The sequence below is a fragment of the Balaenoptera musculus genome, chromosome 18 (genome assembly GCF_009873245.2).
Source record: "Balaenoptera musculus isolate JJ_BM4_2016_0621 chromosome 18, mBalMus1.pri.v3, whole genome shotgun sequence".
NCBI lineage: Eukaryota > Metazoa > Chordata > Mammalia > Artiodactyla > Balaenopteridae > Balaenoptera > Balaenoptera musculus.
In genome coordinates this window covers 76,110,699-76,129,413 of record NC_045802.1, presented here as the reverse complement: position 1 = coordinate 76,129,413, position 18,715 = coordinate 76,110,699, and the positions used below count along the sequence as shown (strand labels likewise).

Sequence of the window (18,715 nt, the reverse complement as noted above, 5' to 3'; positions counted from 1 at the left end):
TAATATTTATACTTAACCATTATTGTGTCCATAGTATGTGGTAATTTTTATAATAAGGGTGGTAAATTTTTAACCATCATTTTGTATTTATTATGTAATATTTAATTTTTGAGTAATATAATATACATGCTACTTTGGTAAACCTCTCATATTTTTTATTTCTCTGGATCCTTCTATTTGAAAAAAAAGTATCTCACAAAAAAATGAAAAGCAAATGTGCAATTACAGAGAAAAGGTTCTTAGCTCTTTAGGAAATCATTACACATATGGGTGTTTTGGTAACGAAATGAAGCAGAAGGAGAATTATTTAGAAAGCAGGTTTTGTCTTAGATATTTTGCTAAATTGTGTAGTTTTGGTTGTCATGACAATAAGCACCATGGTTTAAATGTCTATGCAGAAATAGAAGTCACTCGTACCATATTCATAAGAATCAAAGAAATATCATTATTTTTTTTGATATTTTTGGCATTTTATTAAAAATGGAAAAAGTTATTTTAGTTATAAGCACTCTGGTGCTTCCTCCCCTCCCCCCCTCCGAGGCAGACCCCATAGGTGTCAGGGAAAGGCAAGCCCCCTGGGAAATATCATTATTTAATGGGAAAAAGTTCCCCAATTTGGATGAAGGAGGGAAAAACATGGTGTGCAAAATTTATTTTTCTGACAAACTGCTTGTTATTTCATCTCTGAAATAAAAATAAAGACAACATATTTAGAACTAAACAAACGAAGGAAGTGCTACATATAAATCACCTGGAATGCACTAAGAGGTACTCAGGAGATACTTTATAGGCTCAGGGTCAACATAATCATCAGAAAGTATGAAACAAACATTCCAGTCAGGAAGTCAGATAAAAAAAAAAGGAGAAAATTTCAAAGAAAGTCAAAATAGGGTATCCTAAAACTGCAGAGCTTAGTAAAAATAAATAACATAAACATGAGAAATGACAACAAGAAAAATAAATTGATTTTTGAAAATAAATAATTCTTACAGGCAAATTTCAGGCAAGACTTACCAATGATACTGGAGCAAAGGCATAAATAAAGAATGTCAGGAATGTAAAGTTGTCAAACTAGAATTATAAGAGATATTGATTGGAGGATTATAAATAAAACAAAACTGTGATTTAGTTGGTGAATACATTTAAAATCTTAAAGTGGACAACTGTCTAGAATATATACGACTTTAAAAAGAAAGAAAATAATCTGATTAGACCTATAAATTTTAGAATAGTATTCATAGGTGAATTCTCCCTTCACCTCTCCAAAAATTTTTAGGGAGAATTCCACCAGACATTCAAGGCATATATCATCTTCATTTAACACAAACCATTTTAGAAGAGAAGAAAAACAGAATTGCTCTCAGCTTACTCTTTAACATAGACGTAATAGCAAAAAAGATTATATAACAAATAAATAAAATCTTATCTCACTAATGAAAATAAATGCAAACATCCATAATAATGACTAGAAAATTGAATTCAGTTCATCGTGACCAAATAGGGTTTACACCAAAAATGAAGAATAATTCGACATCAAAAAACATACATCAATAAAATTTGCCACATAAGCTAAGAAAAGGAGAAATAATCTTAATAGATAAAAGAAAAACATTCAATGAAACAGCATCCATCTATGGTTGAAAACATTTAGCAAAGATTATCTACTGGAACTCTACATAAACAGATTACTTACTGACAAATATTTAGAGGTATTACATTAATTGGGAAACAAGACAAGAATATCTACTATCACCACAAATTTTCAACATTGTATTGGCAGTGCTAGCCAATGCAATAAAATAAGAAGAAATAGAAGACATAAATGACAAGGAAGACAAAAAAGATAATTATGATCATTTACATTATGATATTCCACAGGAAAATTATTAGAACTAATAAGAAAAGTCAGCAGGGTTTCCTGATATAAGATCAACATATGAAACTCAAGATTAAGTATCCCAATAAACAAATTAAAATATAATAGAAAAATAGCACTCAACATAGCAAGAGAAAGTACAAAGTACTTAGAAAATAATCAAATAGAAGTGTGCAAGAAATTGATAGAAAAAACACAAACATATTTAAGAAATAAAAGAATGTATGCAGAAAGAAATATAGATCATATTTACGGAAGCAAAGAATCAACAGTCTAAAAAGGCCAATTCTCCCCAAATTAATCTCTAAATGTAGTTCTCATCAAAATCCCAAATGAATTTCTTTTATGGACTAAGTCAAAATGACTATAAAATTCATATGCAAAAATAAAGATCCAGAGATAACCAAAACAAATAAGAAAAGTAAGAACTTATTATGAGAACTTATTAAAACAATATATTATTGATACAGTTTTAGTCAAATAGATTAAACATCAGGAGGAGGTGAAAAAGCATTTCTAATAAATGGGATAGGGATAGTTGAATATCCCTCTAAAATATAACATTATATCAATTTCTCATATAAACAAAAATAAATTCCCGATGTACTGAAAATCTAAAGGTTTAGGAAAAAATGTAAGATGACCTTGGAATAGGAAAAGAATGTCTATGGTAAGTCCCTAAAGTCAGGTCACTGTATATAACTGAACAAATATCACCATACACATATGAGCACATCACCACCGGGCAGTGTAGACTCTACATTGCCATGCACAACCTCACTTGTAATCAGGGAAATGTAAATAAATATTCTCCCCACAATTCTGCTACTAAATATATACCCCAGGGAAAATTCTAAACATATATCGCAGGATATGACACTGTAATTGAAATGAAAACAGACATAAGTGTCCATCTAAAAGGAAATAGATGAGGATATTGTGGTTTCTCTTCAGGGGAATTAGTGCAGCAGTTACAAAGAATTAATTAGCTCATTACGTATCAATATAGTTAAATCTCAAAAACTATGTGGAGTTAAAAAGGGAAGTACAGAGTAAAATGTACTCTATGATAGCATTTCTTTAATTCTTTAATGACTCACAGTGTCATATACTTGTTATGAAACACCAATATCTAGATTAATTTTTAAAACTGTGGAAAATTTACACAGAATTGATGATATTGTTGTCTCTGGGCAGGAAGGAGAGGAATTGACTTACGTAGATAAACAAAAGTAACTTCAGCTTTTAGCTGCAATTTTCTATTTCTTTTCCGTTAAAAAACATCGGAAGCAAAAGTGACAAACGTTAAACGTGTTAGATAATAGGTAAGACTTGCCTATAACCCTTTGTACTCTTCTTGATTATTAAATCTTTCACCCCCCCCAAATACAGTTAATGAAGAAAGATATCACACAATAAATGGAAAAAAATTGAATGTCTATTTTCATTCTCTCACAAATGCACAGCAGCTGTTTTAGTATTTCTATAAGGCATTTGGGAATTAATGATATAAATTCATTTATTAAGAATTAAGTACTTTACATTATAATTAATAAGGCAATATAGAAAATACTTTACCAACTCTTAATTACGTATGGACTGTTGGTATAAATTTTTAGATTATCTTTCTTTTCGACTTGTAATATCCATCAAAGAACTTAAATCTTTATAATCATTTTAGTAAAGTGCTAAGGGGAAAAGTTGAAACTAATAAGTAAATATTTGCGTTTTAATCAGATTTATTTACACATTCAGTCCCTCCTTCAGGTTTCACTTTGGACTTTTGTGTCTGAAATGAGGACAGATAATCTCCATGACCTTTTTTGAACTTTTACTAACAGTTTATAAAATATATATCGAATGAGAGACAGAGAATGAGATTTTACTTAGGATTCTCAAGTGATGTTAAATATATCGTATGCTCAGATGTTTTCTTTGGGAAATTAATTTCCAATTTTCTTATCAAAATAACAGTGAAAAAAACATTTAATTTCTAGACATTTTCTCCACACTTCACTTTCTTATCACCCGGTTTAGCATTTAGATAGTTTCTTAACCTATTGCAGCCCCTAAAATCCTGGGGAGCATTACAAACTCTCCCTCACTGAGACTCCTTGAGCGGACTGGGAGAGCGGTGTGTGGGTTGGCAAAAGTATTTAATTTTGACATCCCTCTGCTTTGCAGAGGTCACAGAGCCCCACTGAGCCCCGCCCTGAACTAACGAGAATTCATACAGACCAGCCAGTCAATGATGCGGACAGTCGCAGGGAGTAAAAAATACCTAAATCTGGAGTTAGGTGACAACTACACAAGTCCCATTACAGATCTGGCAGGGCGGGGTTGGGGGTAGGGCCATGCAGACATCTGACAAATCGCGTGGCTTCTTTTCAATAAAATCTTTCCTCAGCATCTGACTCAGGAAGGAGGGAAACACTGCTCACCTTAACCCTTCCCGTTGGAGAGAATGACGGTGAGCCCTCAGCTAAGGCGAAGGTGACCATCTGTGAGGAAGCAGGGCGGGATTCCGGTTGGGGGGCTTAAGCGCTTAGGTCGTTTTGAGAATTTCAAGTCCCAATAACGGGCGATTTTCATCACCTGGGATGCGCCCAATGACTGCCACCATTGGAGGAGATTAATCCTCAAATTTTCAACTCAAAGAGTTAACCTGACGGACCTCATTTCCTTGCAAAAGATAAAACAAATTATACTTTTGTAAGAACCATTTATAACTATTTATGGCTACAATCTAGTCCTTTTAAAAAGTCATGGACATATATACACTACCAAATGTAAAATAGATAGCTAGTGGGAAGCAGCCGCATAGCACAGGGAGATCAGCTCGGTGCTTTGTGACCACCTAGAGGGGGGGGATAGGGAGGGTGGGAGGGAGGGAGATGCAAGAGGGAAGAGATATGGGAACATATGTATATGTATAACTGATTCACTTTGTTATAAAGCAGAAACTAACACACCATTGTAAAGCAAATATACTCCAATAAAGATGTTAAAAAAAAAAAAAGTCATAGATGGCATCTGACTTTTTTTAAAAAGCCTTTTGGTTAAATAATTTAAGAAGAAAATAATCACACACACACACACACACACACACACACACACACACACACACATCTTTGATTTGAATTTCAGGCTTTTTCATCCTGGGAAATACGAGATGGTTCAGAAATCATGACAAATCCCCCGGCACAAAAAGCAAAAACAACCTATAGATGGAATTCGAAAACTGTCCTAAGATGCTAGGTAAAGTACTTATAGGTGATCTATGCAAACCGTGTAGGTATAAACCATAATCCAGGAGATATTGTTGATGGTTTGCCTGCAGTGCAGAGGACGATGCTCCACCTTCAGGCCCCTAGAGCTTCATAAACTAAGATACTGACTTCCTGTCTCTGATGGATGAGATCCTTGACAAATGCTCGCTTAGAGCTGCAAATCTAATCCGCTGAAAATAATCTTAAAAAGATTAACATTCTTACTGTCACATTAGTGTAGTAAAAATTACGTTACTTGTCTATCAGGTGGTATCTCAGTGTAGGTTTTTAAAAATCACATATTTCATCTAAAATTAAAAAGATAATTTTCTATTTAAGAAAAGGTCAACAACAAAATCATTACAAAAAAAAATAATTTGACTTAAAAATCCTCAAGAACTACCAGGGGACTATGAACCACATTGGTGGTATTATTTCAGAATTTATTAACTTGTTTAATCAACAAATTGAGAAGTTAATACAGTCCAGGAACATTTATTTCTTTGAGGGGAGAGCCTATAAGTCCCCCAAATTATATGGAAAACTGTGTGTGAGTTTATGCCATTCATCAGATTCTCAAATTGGACTTCGACCTAAAAAAAGGTCCAAATACATTATAACATTCCGTAAGTACATTAAGTGCTACCTGACTGCATCAATGAGAAACAAATGGAAATCATAAGAAACTTGGATATCATTTCAATATAATATACAGCAAAACACTCTCTGTTTAAAATCCTTGGAAATTCAACAAACGTGCATACACACCGCTAACTATTCATAACTAATAGTATACAAACTGAATTCTCAGTAGAACAAAACTAAGGAGAATTCCCAAATGAAAACTTAAGCCGTAAATCCCCTTAACCCAGCTAATTCACCTTACATTCATTTCAGAGCATCAAGGTAGAGATCAGCCTTCTCTGCCATTCAGGAAGGCAGTATTCAGACCAGATACAGACTACCCAACAGATTAAACCAGCCTTCAGATTCTTCAAGGCTATCTTACTTTTTCCCTATATGAAACATTTGTTGCCTCTAATTAAGAGCGAATAGCAAGTCTCACCTAAGAAGTGTCATTTTTCTGAATATGAATATGAAATTGATTGTTCCGATCTTATTAGTGCAGATTCGCTCATGCATTTAGATGCACCTGATGCTGTCAGATGCTGGAGAGGACCGTGCTCGCCTGACACCCCGACAGGACCTTAAATTCACATCCTACTGCACATGCACTTTTGTCTCATTTCAGAGAGTGAGTTGTCAGTTGTGAGACATCAGGCCCTACTATTAAGATCTCCATCCTTTACGATGACTCAGCCAGACTGCTGTGGAACGCCCGCGCCACGTGGCAATAAGCTGATGGAAATCTTTCTGGACGCCTAGGACATTCCATACTGACTTACAAAATCATTTTCTTATAATTAAACCATGTGAATTTAGAAACAGGATAAGATGCCAAAAATATCCGATTTCAAGAATTAAATCACTGCATTGATATGTGAATTTTAAAACAAAACTACCCAGCAGTGTGCATGAGTAGCGGCATTCGTATTCTTAAAGAACAAATTATTTCCTTTATCTGCTACTCTCCAAACAACCAAGATTACCGAAGCAATGGAAAACGAAGAGACTGGACTGTATCTAGGGTTTCTACCATGGCCTCCTTCTGCATTTTTTCTCAGTCCTCATTTCTCCACAATAAACAGCCATAAACTGGGAAGCCTTCTTTCCAGCCACGACCACGAAGATTTTACTGTAGCAAAACCACTCTGGTTGTGTCAGGCACTGTGCAGACAGCCTTGTGTGACCTCTTTTATCCTCAGATAGTCCTGGAAACCAACCAAAGTTCTTGCAATCAGGTGCCGTCCAAAGGAACAGGCTTGGACACAGGAGAACTCAGGATAAAAATGAGTTGAAATTAATCGTAGGGTTTGGTATCTGAAGACAGTTGGAGAACTCTCCCAAAGTTTCTATAATTCATTGAAGCAGAATGTAATTAATCATAAATTACTAACATGTTTATGTTTAGCTCAACTAAAATATCAAAAGAATGTAACATAGTATAAGCATATGTAAGACCCCGAAGGCTCAGTGACAAACAAAAAAAAATCTCCATATGTATGCTTGAAACTCAGTTTATTTACTGTATTATATTTGCATGCCAAATTGTGCTCTCCAAAAATGTGGATTTCAGATCATGCAGCCATCAATGAATAAATGAATGAATGAATAAATAAAGTATATCTCCAATACCCCTCTAGTGAGTTACCTCCTAAACTTCATCTATTTATAACCTTCAGTCTACTTAATGTTAGGGTGCTTCTATGATAAAAAGGGGATTGTTCCATAGGTTATATTTCTCAGGTGTCCCCGTATATATAAACCACTGCAGTCAGAACTCATGATGAAAATGAGTTAAAATAAACTGTAGGTTTCCGTGCCTGAAGACATTTGGAGACGTCTCCCGAAGTTTCCACAACCCCTCTGCCTGTCCAAGACTCTCTTAACTTACAGGTGCCTCTGCAATAGGCAACTTTACACCAAAAATCTACTGAAGATCTCAATTCAGGAAAAATAATAATTTCAAATTTAACACTGATAATTCAATCCTGGGAATGTAAGTGCAGCAATTGTGAAACAGGTCCAATTTTAGGAGATGCAAAAATTATTTATCATTTGAACATTTTTAAGTTATTATTATTCGCTACACCTTAGCAAGAATCTCTATCTCATTTCACAATCACAAGGATGATAAACCTATTTGGAATCTAGGTAGAAGAAGTAGAATTTTCTAAAATGTGTAACATTATTTATATTGTACCTATTTTGCTATAATCCAGAAAATGAACCCAGCATTCTAAGAACAAACATGTCATCTGCTTAAATTTCACTTGTCTTCCCTTTATAACTTGTGAGAGTATATCTTATTTATATTTATTCTCTCTTGCAAATTTTACAAAAATTACATAGTGTGAAAAATATTTCCCATCAACATCAAGGGTGCCTGCCCATGTTAACCACAGGAATATATATATATTTTAATATAATCTTTTCTAACACAATTATAAAATTTCCAAAAGAAATTGGGGAATTCATAAACAATAAAAGCTTATTCTAAGTTTATACAAATTTTGAAACTTCTCTGTGACTTAGGAAATGGGTCTGTAAATCTGCAAATCTTTAAGCTTTCTGTGAATTTCCGTGAATTAGAAATACTGCAAACATAACCTTTCTTTGCATTATTTTTGGATTTAAATTCAGGTTTGGGTGACCCATGGGAGAAATAGAGAAGAAAACATGGGAGTTATGACTCAAATGAGAAAACTGTCTTTTAGAAGTTAAACTTATGATACATTAATCCACCTCTAATTTTCCAATAATCCTTGTCCTTATTCATTTGCTTAGTAAAGAATCATAAAGACAAGACTCATATCATAAATTTGCACGATGACACAATATTCCCACTGAAAGGGAAGTAATGTGTTTTCCAAGGTTTATGTTTTCATTTTCTCTGTGTGCAGTCAAAAATCTTGACTCTGTATAAGTTTTTTCATTTATATAATTTAAGGCTCTGTAAGATTTAAATGGCAAATGGAAATTTTCTATAAGTTTTTACGTGCAGCTGGATTTATTTGTTAATTTTTTCAACGTCAACTTCAGCAGAGCTGCCAATGATTTTATACAAGATTAATTTGTTAGTCTTAGCCTACTAGTACTGTCCTGTGAATAATCTTCAAATTTAAAGGGAAATCACAAATTGAGAGTAAGAAATAATAAAATCCAGAATCCTCACCACATCCAGTATCAATGTATATCTGCTAAAACATAGGTAACGCTATAGCGACCCTCAAGTCACAGACTATATGTTGAACATGCTGATGAATGTGCAGTGGATTTTTTTTTTTTAATTTATTTATTTATTTTATTTATGGCTGTGTTGGGTCTTCGTTTCTGTGCGAGGGCTTTCTCTAGTTGTGGCAAGCGGGGGCCACTCTTCCTCGCAGTGCGCGGGCCTCTCACTATCGCGGCCTCTCTTGTTGCGGAGCACAGGCTCCAGACGCGCAGGCTCAGTAATTGTGGCTCACGGGCCTAGTCGCTCCGCGGCATGTGGGATCTTCCCAGACCAGGGCTTGAACCCGTGTCCCCTGCATTGGCAGGCAGATTCTCAACCACTGCGCCACCAGGGAAGCCTCCTGCAGTGGATTTTTTATGTGCATATTTTAATGAGGATTTAGTACGCCTTTGTCCTTGAAATCTTCTGAGATATCTGGATTTATTTAAGAACTTTCTCATTAATACATATTAGTCCTAATGTTTTCCAAGTAACCTCTAAAAGGAGCCGTTTTCAGGAATTTGGTGCAGTCTGCATGGACAACAAAGAAATCCTCAAGAGGTTTCATTCAAAGACCAGCATACGTGTAAAGACTTCTGGATGCAGTTTTGCTCCCAATGGCCTGCCCTGCCCAAGGTCATTATTGGAGACAAGAATATTAACAAAGTTTTCCACCGACAAGATGCCAAGAAGATCTATCATTTTTAGATGATCAAACAGCCCTGAAACACTACTCCTTAAAGATGACTAAGGCCAGGAGTCAAAATGGTTACCATAGAGATGCTTCATCAAATAATCCACAAAACAAGTGAAGAAAACAGGAGGAATTACCGAGCTGAAACACATGATCAAATTGTTTCTAGAGAGACATGGGCTTCTCAACGGACTGAAGTGCTTCTTCCCAGATTTATACATTTTTTATACTTCTTGGTGATTAAAAGGCCATAGATGCCTTCAGTCCAGAGAGAATGCATTTGCGTCTCTATGCACGAGAGATGATTTGATTAATTTATCCAGGGGTGTGCGTATGGGCAGAGGGGGCTTAAATCCCTTAAAATTAGTCAATCAAATCCTTGAAGTAAAATCATCGTGCTAAAATGAAATGTTTTAATGATAGTTTAACCTGTGGGTGACACTGGATTATGAAGCATCTTTAAGAGCGAGCCTAGTTAAGTCGCTATTATGGGAATCACCATAATCACCAGCGTCCATCACACCTACCTGCTGGGCTCCTCTTGACTGTGAAGGTAACAATTCACCGTATTCACCAAGAAGCTGAACAGACGACTGTACAGGGACTTGGCCAGGAGGTCCCGGTAAAATTCAGCCATCTCTATGGTGTGTCGCCGTGTGATCGTCTCTCCTGGGAGAGCAGGAAGGGGAGGAGGCATAAGCACAAGACTTTCCCTTGTTCAGAAGCCACCAAGCTGTGTCCTCCTATTTATCCCTCCACATCCACGTATATCAGAAGATGTTAAAAAACATATTATGACTCTAATAAACAAAGTCTCTGCCGGTGATTACGAAAACACACTTCTCTAAAGTGAGTGCCGTGCACACTTCAATCTTATTTGCTGCAAATGTTGACCACAGCGTTTGACCTCCAGGCAGGCTGCGTCATCTCCTTTCAGTGAGGGAACCGACTCTTTGCAGGGCCCTCTTAACAAGCTTTCTGATAACGGCTCACTGCATTGGATACGGAGTCCTCCTCAAGGCATCCGGAAAATTAGTTATATTTTCAATATTTTCAAAGAAGTGATCCTGCTAACCAAAGTGGGGGGTCAGGAGGTTGGGAGCAAGATTGGGCCTTAAGGTAGAAATTTCTATGTTATTCTCAAAGAGCTGGTGATTGAAATCTTGAGTGATAACCTTTTGAGTGGAGAATAGACTAGAGAAGAAACCAAGAAAAAAATAAGTAAAGATGATTTGGGATTGAGGCTAGGCCAGCGCTTATGCTGGAGAGTTGAGAGGGAGTGAGAATCTAGCTCACATTCTATGGCTTTGGCCAACCTGCGTACCACTGCAACTCACCCAACCTGGGTACCACTGCAACTCAACCCTCGGGGAGTCCGGTAATAGGATGCTGACCATGGGAAATGAGGGCTTAGTGAGCTGTCAATCAACAGAGGTACAGGTAAAGGAGAACTGCCTCTGAGGCAAGCTGAGCTCAAACAAACAAACAAAAGAGCACCAGCAGGTCGTAAAGAGTCAAGCGACCATGAGTTCAATGCCGCTGAGACGGAACCACACGAAGTGGCGGTGAAAGCAGGTGTCACTTGTGATGTTATAGGATGGAGGTCTCTAGAGCCAACGTGATGGTGGGGTTCTCACCCACATGGCTGGGGAGTAAGGAGGGAGGCCTGGATATATTAAATTACAGATATTAATGGGGAGTTCAATGTTTCTTTAAAAAGTCATGAGGGGGGTGGGAGAGGGATGGGTTGGGAGTCTGGGGTTAGCAGATGCAAATTATTACATATAGGATGGATAAACAACAAGGTCCTACTGTAGCGCACAGGGAACTATATTCAATATCCTGGGATAAACCATAATGGAAAAGAATATGAAAAAGAGTATATATATAGGTATAACTGAATCACTTTGCTGTACAGCAGAAATTAACACAACAGTGTAAACCAACTCTACTTCAATAAAAAAAAAGCCGTGAGGAAGAATAATGCCTTTGGAGAACTTCAAGAAAGTGTATTTCTTGATGCAAGGTCACTGGTGGGAAAATGGCTGAGGATGTAGCATAAAAGTGAGATATGGCCCCAATAATAAAGGGCCTCTCAGGACCTCCAAAAGGGATGACATTTACCCTAAAGGAGTTGGAGTATCCTTTAAAGGCTGTTATCCATGGATGAAAATCATATTTGCATTTCAGAAAGCTTACTCCTGAAGCAGTGCGGAAGGAAGGTAAAGTGAGATAAGGCCAGGTGAAAGACTAATCAGATTCTCTTGCCATCATCTAAGTAAAGAAAGATAGTTTAAGGGAGTGGTGATGAAAATGAAGGGAGGAGAGTGAGAATGAGAAGTATTTATGGGGTAGAACTGGCTTGTGGCTGATCTACTCAGGGCAGAAGGAGAAGGGCGAAGTATCAGGAAGGACTTCTGGGCAACTCAGTGGATAATGGGGAGATCCATAAAGTTTGGGAACATGGAAAGGGAACTCTAGGGATGAGGCAGAATTTACAAGCCACATACCAAAGTATCTGCAAGTAGGGCCAATGGGAACAGAAGGTAAGAATAGCAGTGATTTTGAGAAAAAAAAAAATCAGCTGGACGGTGGGTCCTCAAAATTACAGTAAAGAGGCAGCTTCGTAAGGCAATGATTTATAGTGGATTAAGTGAACAGCGTTTAGGAAAGGCGCTCTCTTGCCACTGAGTGGAGATCTTACAGCACAGGATCATCTCGGGAGTCAGATGGCATTAGAGTCTAATTCCAAGCATGCCGTTTACTGGCGATTTGATGTCCAAAGTTATCTAGCCTCTCTGAATCTTAGTTTTCTCATTCATTAAAATGGAAATAGTTAAGCCCACCCCTTAGCAACTTGTAAGAACTAAAAATTCCAACATTTATAGCACCTGCCACAATTCCCTTCAGTTCATAAGTGCCCAATAAATGGCAGCTCTTATCCTGACTGATGAGGAACAGGGAAAAGGATGCTCTTCACAGAAGAGGGCAGCCTGGCACCACATACACAAACGCATCCAATGTTCTAATTGAATAAATCCTCTTGGACTGATGACTTTATTAGTCTCAAATGAGTCACTAGCTAAAAAAGGTGACCAGCTCATCAGAATGGCCTCTCAACACTGTAAAGACTTTCACAGAGGTGAAAGGCAAAGTACAGAAAAACTTACCCTTAAAGTATTGGATATCAGTTGTTAAAGCAGATGCCAATTCATCCGTTGATACTTGCAACATTCCAGCCACTAAACGAAAGCATAAAGTTAATACATATTTTTGACAGCGAGAACATGGTATTTTATAATTGAGGAGTTTGTGTAGACCCATTAGAAAATGTGTGTATTAAAGAAACGAAACTACCACTGCAATTGGCAAATTCAGCTAGAGAAACAGCTTAGAGGAATCGAAACGTTAATGAGTTCTCAGGGCTCCTGCATTAAATCACTGCAGGATTCTTTCCCTCCTGCCCTCACAAATGGCCCTGAATGCTTTTTCCCAATTCCTGGTTAAATTACTTTGATATGAGGCGAAGATAATGCTGGTCACGACCACCTGTGGTTTTAAGGCGTTTTGAAAAAATCTGGGAGTGACTGACAAGGCAATTTCAAGGGAGAGAGAGGCTTGTGACAAGGTCTTTAAAGGGAAGTAACTGTGTTCTGTCTAAATGTTCAGCTAATAACATGCCCCCCAAATATACGGGATGGCAGGGGGTGGGGTGGAGAATACTTAGAACGATATAAATAAACCCAATTATGTGCCGAAGCATCACCACTGTTACTGTGACATAAACGTACATCTTATTCATTCACATAACCAGGAAGAAGAAAGAGGATACAGTTCTTTTTTTCCCCTCCGCCACCCTCACTTAATCCCACTCCAGCAAAAAAGGGTTGATTCCACCTGACTTTTCTGTACTGTGTCGCCATCCACTGGCCGGTCTGCAAAGCTGCACATCAGTGAGGTTACTGTTAGGTCTGTCCCACTGACCTTGTTCCAGAAGCTGGAGGTCAGACACAAAGGCGGAGTCGGCCTCGGTCAGAGCAGTGAACCGAATGTCTCCAAGGTGTAACGTGGCCGCTAGAATCACGCACACGTTCTCCACCTCCTACGCGGTTGAGAAATAGAGGAGATGAGCGGTGCTGCCCAGAAGAAAGATTCAGAGACCCATCCTCTGAAAACCCTCCAAGTGGGTGTAAAAAATGATGTGCATGCTATGGGGGCTGCGATTGTTCAGACCCAGAACGTCCCGTCAGAGAACTGCCAATCTCTAGCTCAAAATCAAGATCGGGAAACTCAGTGTTCCTTCTCGCAGCCAACTTTTCTGTTCCTTGAACGAGAGAGAGTGAGGAGGTAATGCTCTGATATAAATGAGTGGTTTCAGGATGAAGCATGAATGGCTGTGTAACCTGGTCTGACTGGCTGGACATCACCTATAGGGTCTGACTTCACACGTGTCCCCCCAGGGCTGGCAGAACTGCTACCGGCGGCTAAGCCGACTTCAGGGTCACGCGGCTGCTTCCTCAGGGAGGATCAGAGCCCATCTCTTATGCAAACAGTTCTCTCTGTTTTGAAATAAACTGCTATTATGCGTACAGAATTTTTCATTTCTGCTGGAAAATTAATGGAGGTGTGATGAAAACGTCCATGACTAAATAAACAAAATGCTAATTTTTGAAGGTATTTTAAGGGAAACTCAGAAAAAAAATGGACGTTAGCAGGGAGGATGAGAGTCTCAGCTGAGAGGATACCCGAGAACCTGGGGGCGCTGCGTGAAGAAAGAAATGAGACCTCAGATTCGGGTTTGGACAGTCATTTGGGGGTAAGAAGAAGAAGTCAAGGAAAAGCTGTAAGTTAAAATGTGCTTCCCCGGAGTCACAAATATTTAGTGTTCTGCTATCAATAGTAAAAGTGGTTAAGCCTCATTTAGGGCAAGTGACATAACCTTTTAAATTCCCAGTTTCTCCATTTGTAATTTGGGAAGAAAAAGCTCCTGCCTGTGGAAGTTTTTCTAAGAACAATTCTCATTTGCTTTATAAATACAAAGTTGACACAATATGGTCATTGGGACTTCTATGGATTTCCTCCAGAACTTTTAGTTTTCAGGACAAGGTACAGTTTTATTACCTTAAAATGAGAGCATTGAAAAGGATAATCTGTAATTTTCAGATATAATACTCTATGTTTGCGGCATGACTTAGAAATGTTTTTGGTAACCTCCATATCACAAACTAGTGTCTCTAATTGTATTTACTTGTGCTTGTCTGAATAACATTTTCCGGGCATCTTAAGCTACTTGACACCTCCCGCTCCCCCTTTCTTTTTAATAAATCCAGTAACTCCTCATTAAATGTCCCAGTGCCCTAGGAGAGAGGTACTTCTGGATGCAGACAGCAAGACTTCGCTGTGTCCTCAAGGATCATCCAGTTCAGTGAAGTAGGCAGAGCTATGAAAAGTAGCCCGAACACGGATTACAGTGTGGTGATGCCACGACAGAGGTAGGTAGAGATAAGCTGCTCTGTGAGCAGGGGCAGGGGCTGCTTTTCTGTGTCCGTGATGGAAGACAGGGTGGAGGCAGTTTTATGGTCCAATCTCCCAGGACCACAGTCATAAGCTTTGATTCAAGGGTCTTGCCAGCCCAGAAATACCTTCCTCCCAATCTTATGGGACGTGATCTTTTCCTCCTGTGTGGACTAAATTGTCACCGTCCCAGTCACCCCGAAGGATCAAGATGAAGTGATTACCTTCACATCGTTTGCTTAACTGCACATATTTCTTTCACCAAAAAACTTAAATTCCCTACTCGTTGCCTTAGGTGGAAGGTATATTTTGCTTGCCCTGCCTCTGAGGATCAATCATGGATTTTAAAGCCCTGTTTCCAAGCAACTGATATTTTGGTGGAATGGTTCCTTACCCACGTCTCTATCCCAGTTTCCCATAAGGAAGCAGAGATTTCAGACACTTAGGAAGGGAAAAACAATAACAAAAGAGTACAACAGTAGCAAGTGCAAAGACAGAAAAGTACAAACGGGTAGGAGTTAGGGAAAGACAGTAATACAGAGATTGGATGAGCAGAGCCACAAAGAACAAAGTACCGTATGACTGCACGTTCCTAGAATTCCAGTCTCTGAATGGGTGAGGCTGGGGTGAAGGCCCCGAGCTAATTCATTTAGGGTGAGTCCCCACCTCCTTACCCTTTCCTTTTCGCCACCTTCGCACCCCTTCCACCCACTCCCTGCCCCATGAGCCATGTGGACAAGGAAAAAGACAAAGACCCAAATCAATCAACTTACTGGCTTAAGGGAAAAAAAACACATATTCAAATCTGTGACCAAAACTGGGCTCCTGAACTACGGGCATACCAAAGTTACCCCTACGCGATCTTACGTTGATCGCTAACGAGGAACTGGCTGTAATTCAAATTGATGATGCCACATTGAATGAGGGGACACAGAGAGGATGTGTAGAGGAAAGAGACTGGTGGGAATTTGAGAGGTCTCAGGCTCAGGTCATTTCCTGTCTCTTATTCTCTAGACCTGCGCCATTCAATTCAGGAACCACGAACCACACAAGACTGTTTCAATTTAAAGTAATCAAAAAAAAAAAAATAAATAAAAATAAAGTAATCAGAACTAAGAAAAATTAAAACTCCATTTCCCCGGTCCCACGTGGCCAGTGGCTGCCATATTGTACGGCGCAGACCTAGGGCATTTCCAGAATCATAGACATTTCCACCTCACAGCAGCGGGTTTAAACCCATTAAATAGTACTTCTCAGCTTTGTAATGCTGGCAGGTATTCGGTAATTCTTTAAGAATGAAAAAACTAAATCATGTTGTTGAAGAAGATAGTTTAATAAGGTGATTAGATTACTTGTCAAAGTGATTCTTGGCAGTAAACAGTTCCCTCGATCTGCCAGTCTTCTCTTGAGTCAAAGCAAAGTTCTTTGATGTGTTTTGCTCACATGGTTCCAACGGGCAAAGGTCTCCACCACCTCCTTGAAGACGGCAGCCCATCCTCTGCCTGTCTCCAGGGCACCTGTGCCCTGAGCGTACTCTTGTTTATGTCTATCCCCCCCTAGCATGCAAACTCCAGGAGCACAGAAGTGTTTTGAATGAATGACTTTTATAAATTAGTAGAGGGTTGATTTTCTCGGTGGAATATTTATGGCATGACTCACCAAGTTACTGAAGCCAATTACATTCAGGGCTTGTTTCCAAACAGCGAATTTCTCCCTGTTCAGAGAATGCTCTGCTGTTGATACTTCTTCTCGAAGGGTCTTGCTCAAATACCTGTGAGGAGGAAAAGCACATAGCTTTATGGCTGGGTGCGTGGTCAAACCCCAGTGGTTAAAAGTCACTTCAGCCACATTTGGTCTCCAGGATAATGGAAATCACCTGGACATTGTGTCCCCATGTGTTTATAAGGCTTTGGTCCATAATAGCACATGATGTTTCCGGAAGGAAGAAAAGTTCTTGCTGTACCAGAACGTATTCACACTGTTTTACTTAGTTCTCACTTGAGCTGCACCCTTTCCCGGAGAAGGTCACAAGTGTTTTGTGTATTTCATAGAGAAATTTGGCAGGTTCTGTTGTATGCTTTGTAATTAATATTTGTAGTAAGGATTTTAAATTTAGAGCAATTTATTATTTATTTTTGTCAATATCTTTTAATTACGAAATGGTTGATTAATGCATTGATTTATTCCTTTCATTCAACAAACGCAAAGGAATCACTTACCAAACACACAATACTAGCAGCTGAGGATAGAAGGATCAAGAACTCATCCGTGGAGGCTCAAGAGCAAAGATAGTGTATCCATGGGCAGAGACAAGAGAAGACACAGCTGTGACGCAGTATGGAAGCAGAATAACAGAGATGAACTTGGCCTGATTTTGAGAGTGTAGGAAGGGTTCAAGGAGGAAAGCTAGGGGCGGGGAGGAGGCTTCGGCTCCAAGAGTTGACACCTGAGTAAGGTTTTTCCCAAGCAAATCCAAGACCCAAGGGTGTCCCTGGAATAATTAGCAACACCTACAAAGGCACAGAGGCTGGAGCACGCGTGATGTACGTGGGGAACTCGCGTAGGTCAGCCAAATCCGAGCCTCTAGTGAGAGGAGCTGTGGGTGATGAGGTCGGACAAGTAGCCAGAGTTGTGTGTATCTTGCAGAAGAGTTTCCATGATGTCTTGGAAGGAATGGGCTGTCCCGAAGTTCTTGAAACAAAGAACAGGTATGAGCAGATTGGAGTTTCAGAAAGAATATTCTCGTAGCCCAGTGAGATTCCCTGGAAAGAGATGAGGCAACTAAAGAAGCCAGTGGACCCAGTGAGAGACCAGCAGGGAAGAGAGACAGAGGAGATGGAGAGGCAGATGGCCGGGAGGAGGGGGCCTGGCTGGTCACAGGGGAGGAGAAAAGAGAGGCGTCAATAACGCTTTGCAAGATTCCATCTGGGGAAGCGGGGTGTATGGGGGCGTCATTCATCCAGAGAGGCGTCCCAAGAGGAGGAGTGAGTTTTTGGGAGAGAAACGTTGTATTTTATCATAGTCGTGTTCACTTCGAACAACTTGCTAAAGTTCAAGTGGTGTTCCAAGAAATAATTGGCTATAAGGATCTGAAATTCAGAAAAGACTAGAAAATAAGGTCTGGAAGTCATCAACATGCAGATGACTAAACCATGGAAGTGGATGAGCTCCGTAGAAAGGAGATGCTAACATTTTAGGGATGAAGAAAGAATTAACAGCAAGGAGACCATAGGAGCGAGGTATAGGATGGTGTGGGCTAGACGCACACACTGTTGGTGTGGATGTGGGGTCTGGGAGGACTTCTTTGTCCTTGACCTTGGCTGGGAGGGGTCTAAATGAAACAGCCCAGTGGAATAGGTGGGGAGTGGGAGAGACTTCAGGAGCTTATAAGCTGAGGCAGAAGCACATAAAGACTGGAAAAAACTTTAAAAGAAAGGGAGAAGGAAGTTGCAGAGGAAGGCAGAGGGTTTGGACTCGGAGCACAGTGGAGGGACACTGCCTTCTCCACATCTGGGTCAGGTGATCAA

General features: G+C 39.2%; 1 protein-coding gene across 1 annotated transcript in view; it reads right to left on the bottom strand.

The window, feature by feature from the left end:
* The window catches only part of MYO16 (myosin XVI), a 543,552-nt gene that overhangs the window by 187,158 nt on the left and 337,679 nt on the right, over positions 1-18,715 (bottom strand). The window contains exons 17-20 of the mRNA XM_036831092.1: positions 16,848-16,959; positions 13,659-13,776; positions 12,845-12,916; positions 10,202-10,343 (exon numbers count right to left, since the gene is read on the bottom strand). Of these exons, the coding sequence (XP_036686987.1) occupies positions 10,202-10,343; positions 12,845-12,916; positions 13,659-13,776; positions 16,848-16,959 (444 nt within the window). The remainder of the gene's footprint in view (positions 1-10,201; positions 10,344-12,844; positions 12,917-13,658; positions 13,777-16,847; positions 16,960-18,715) is intronic.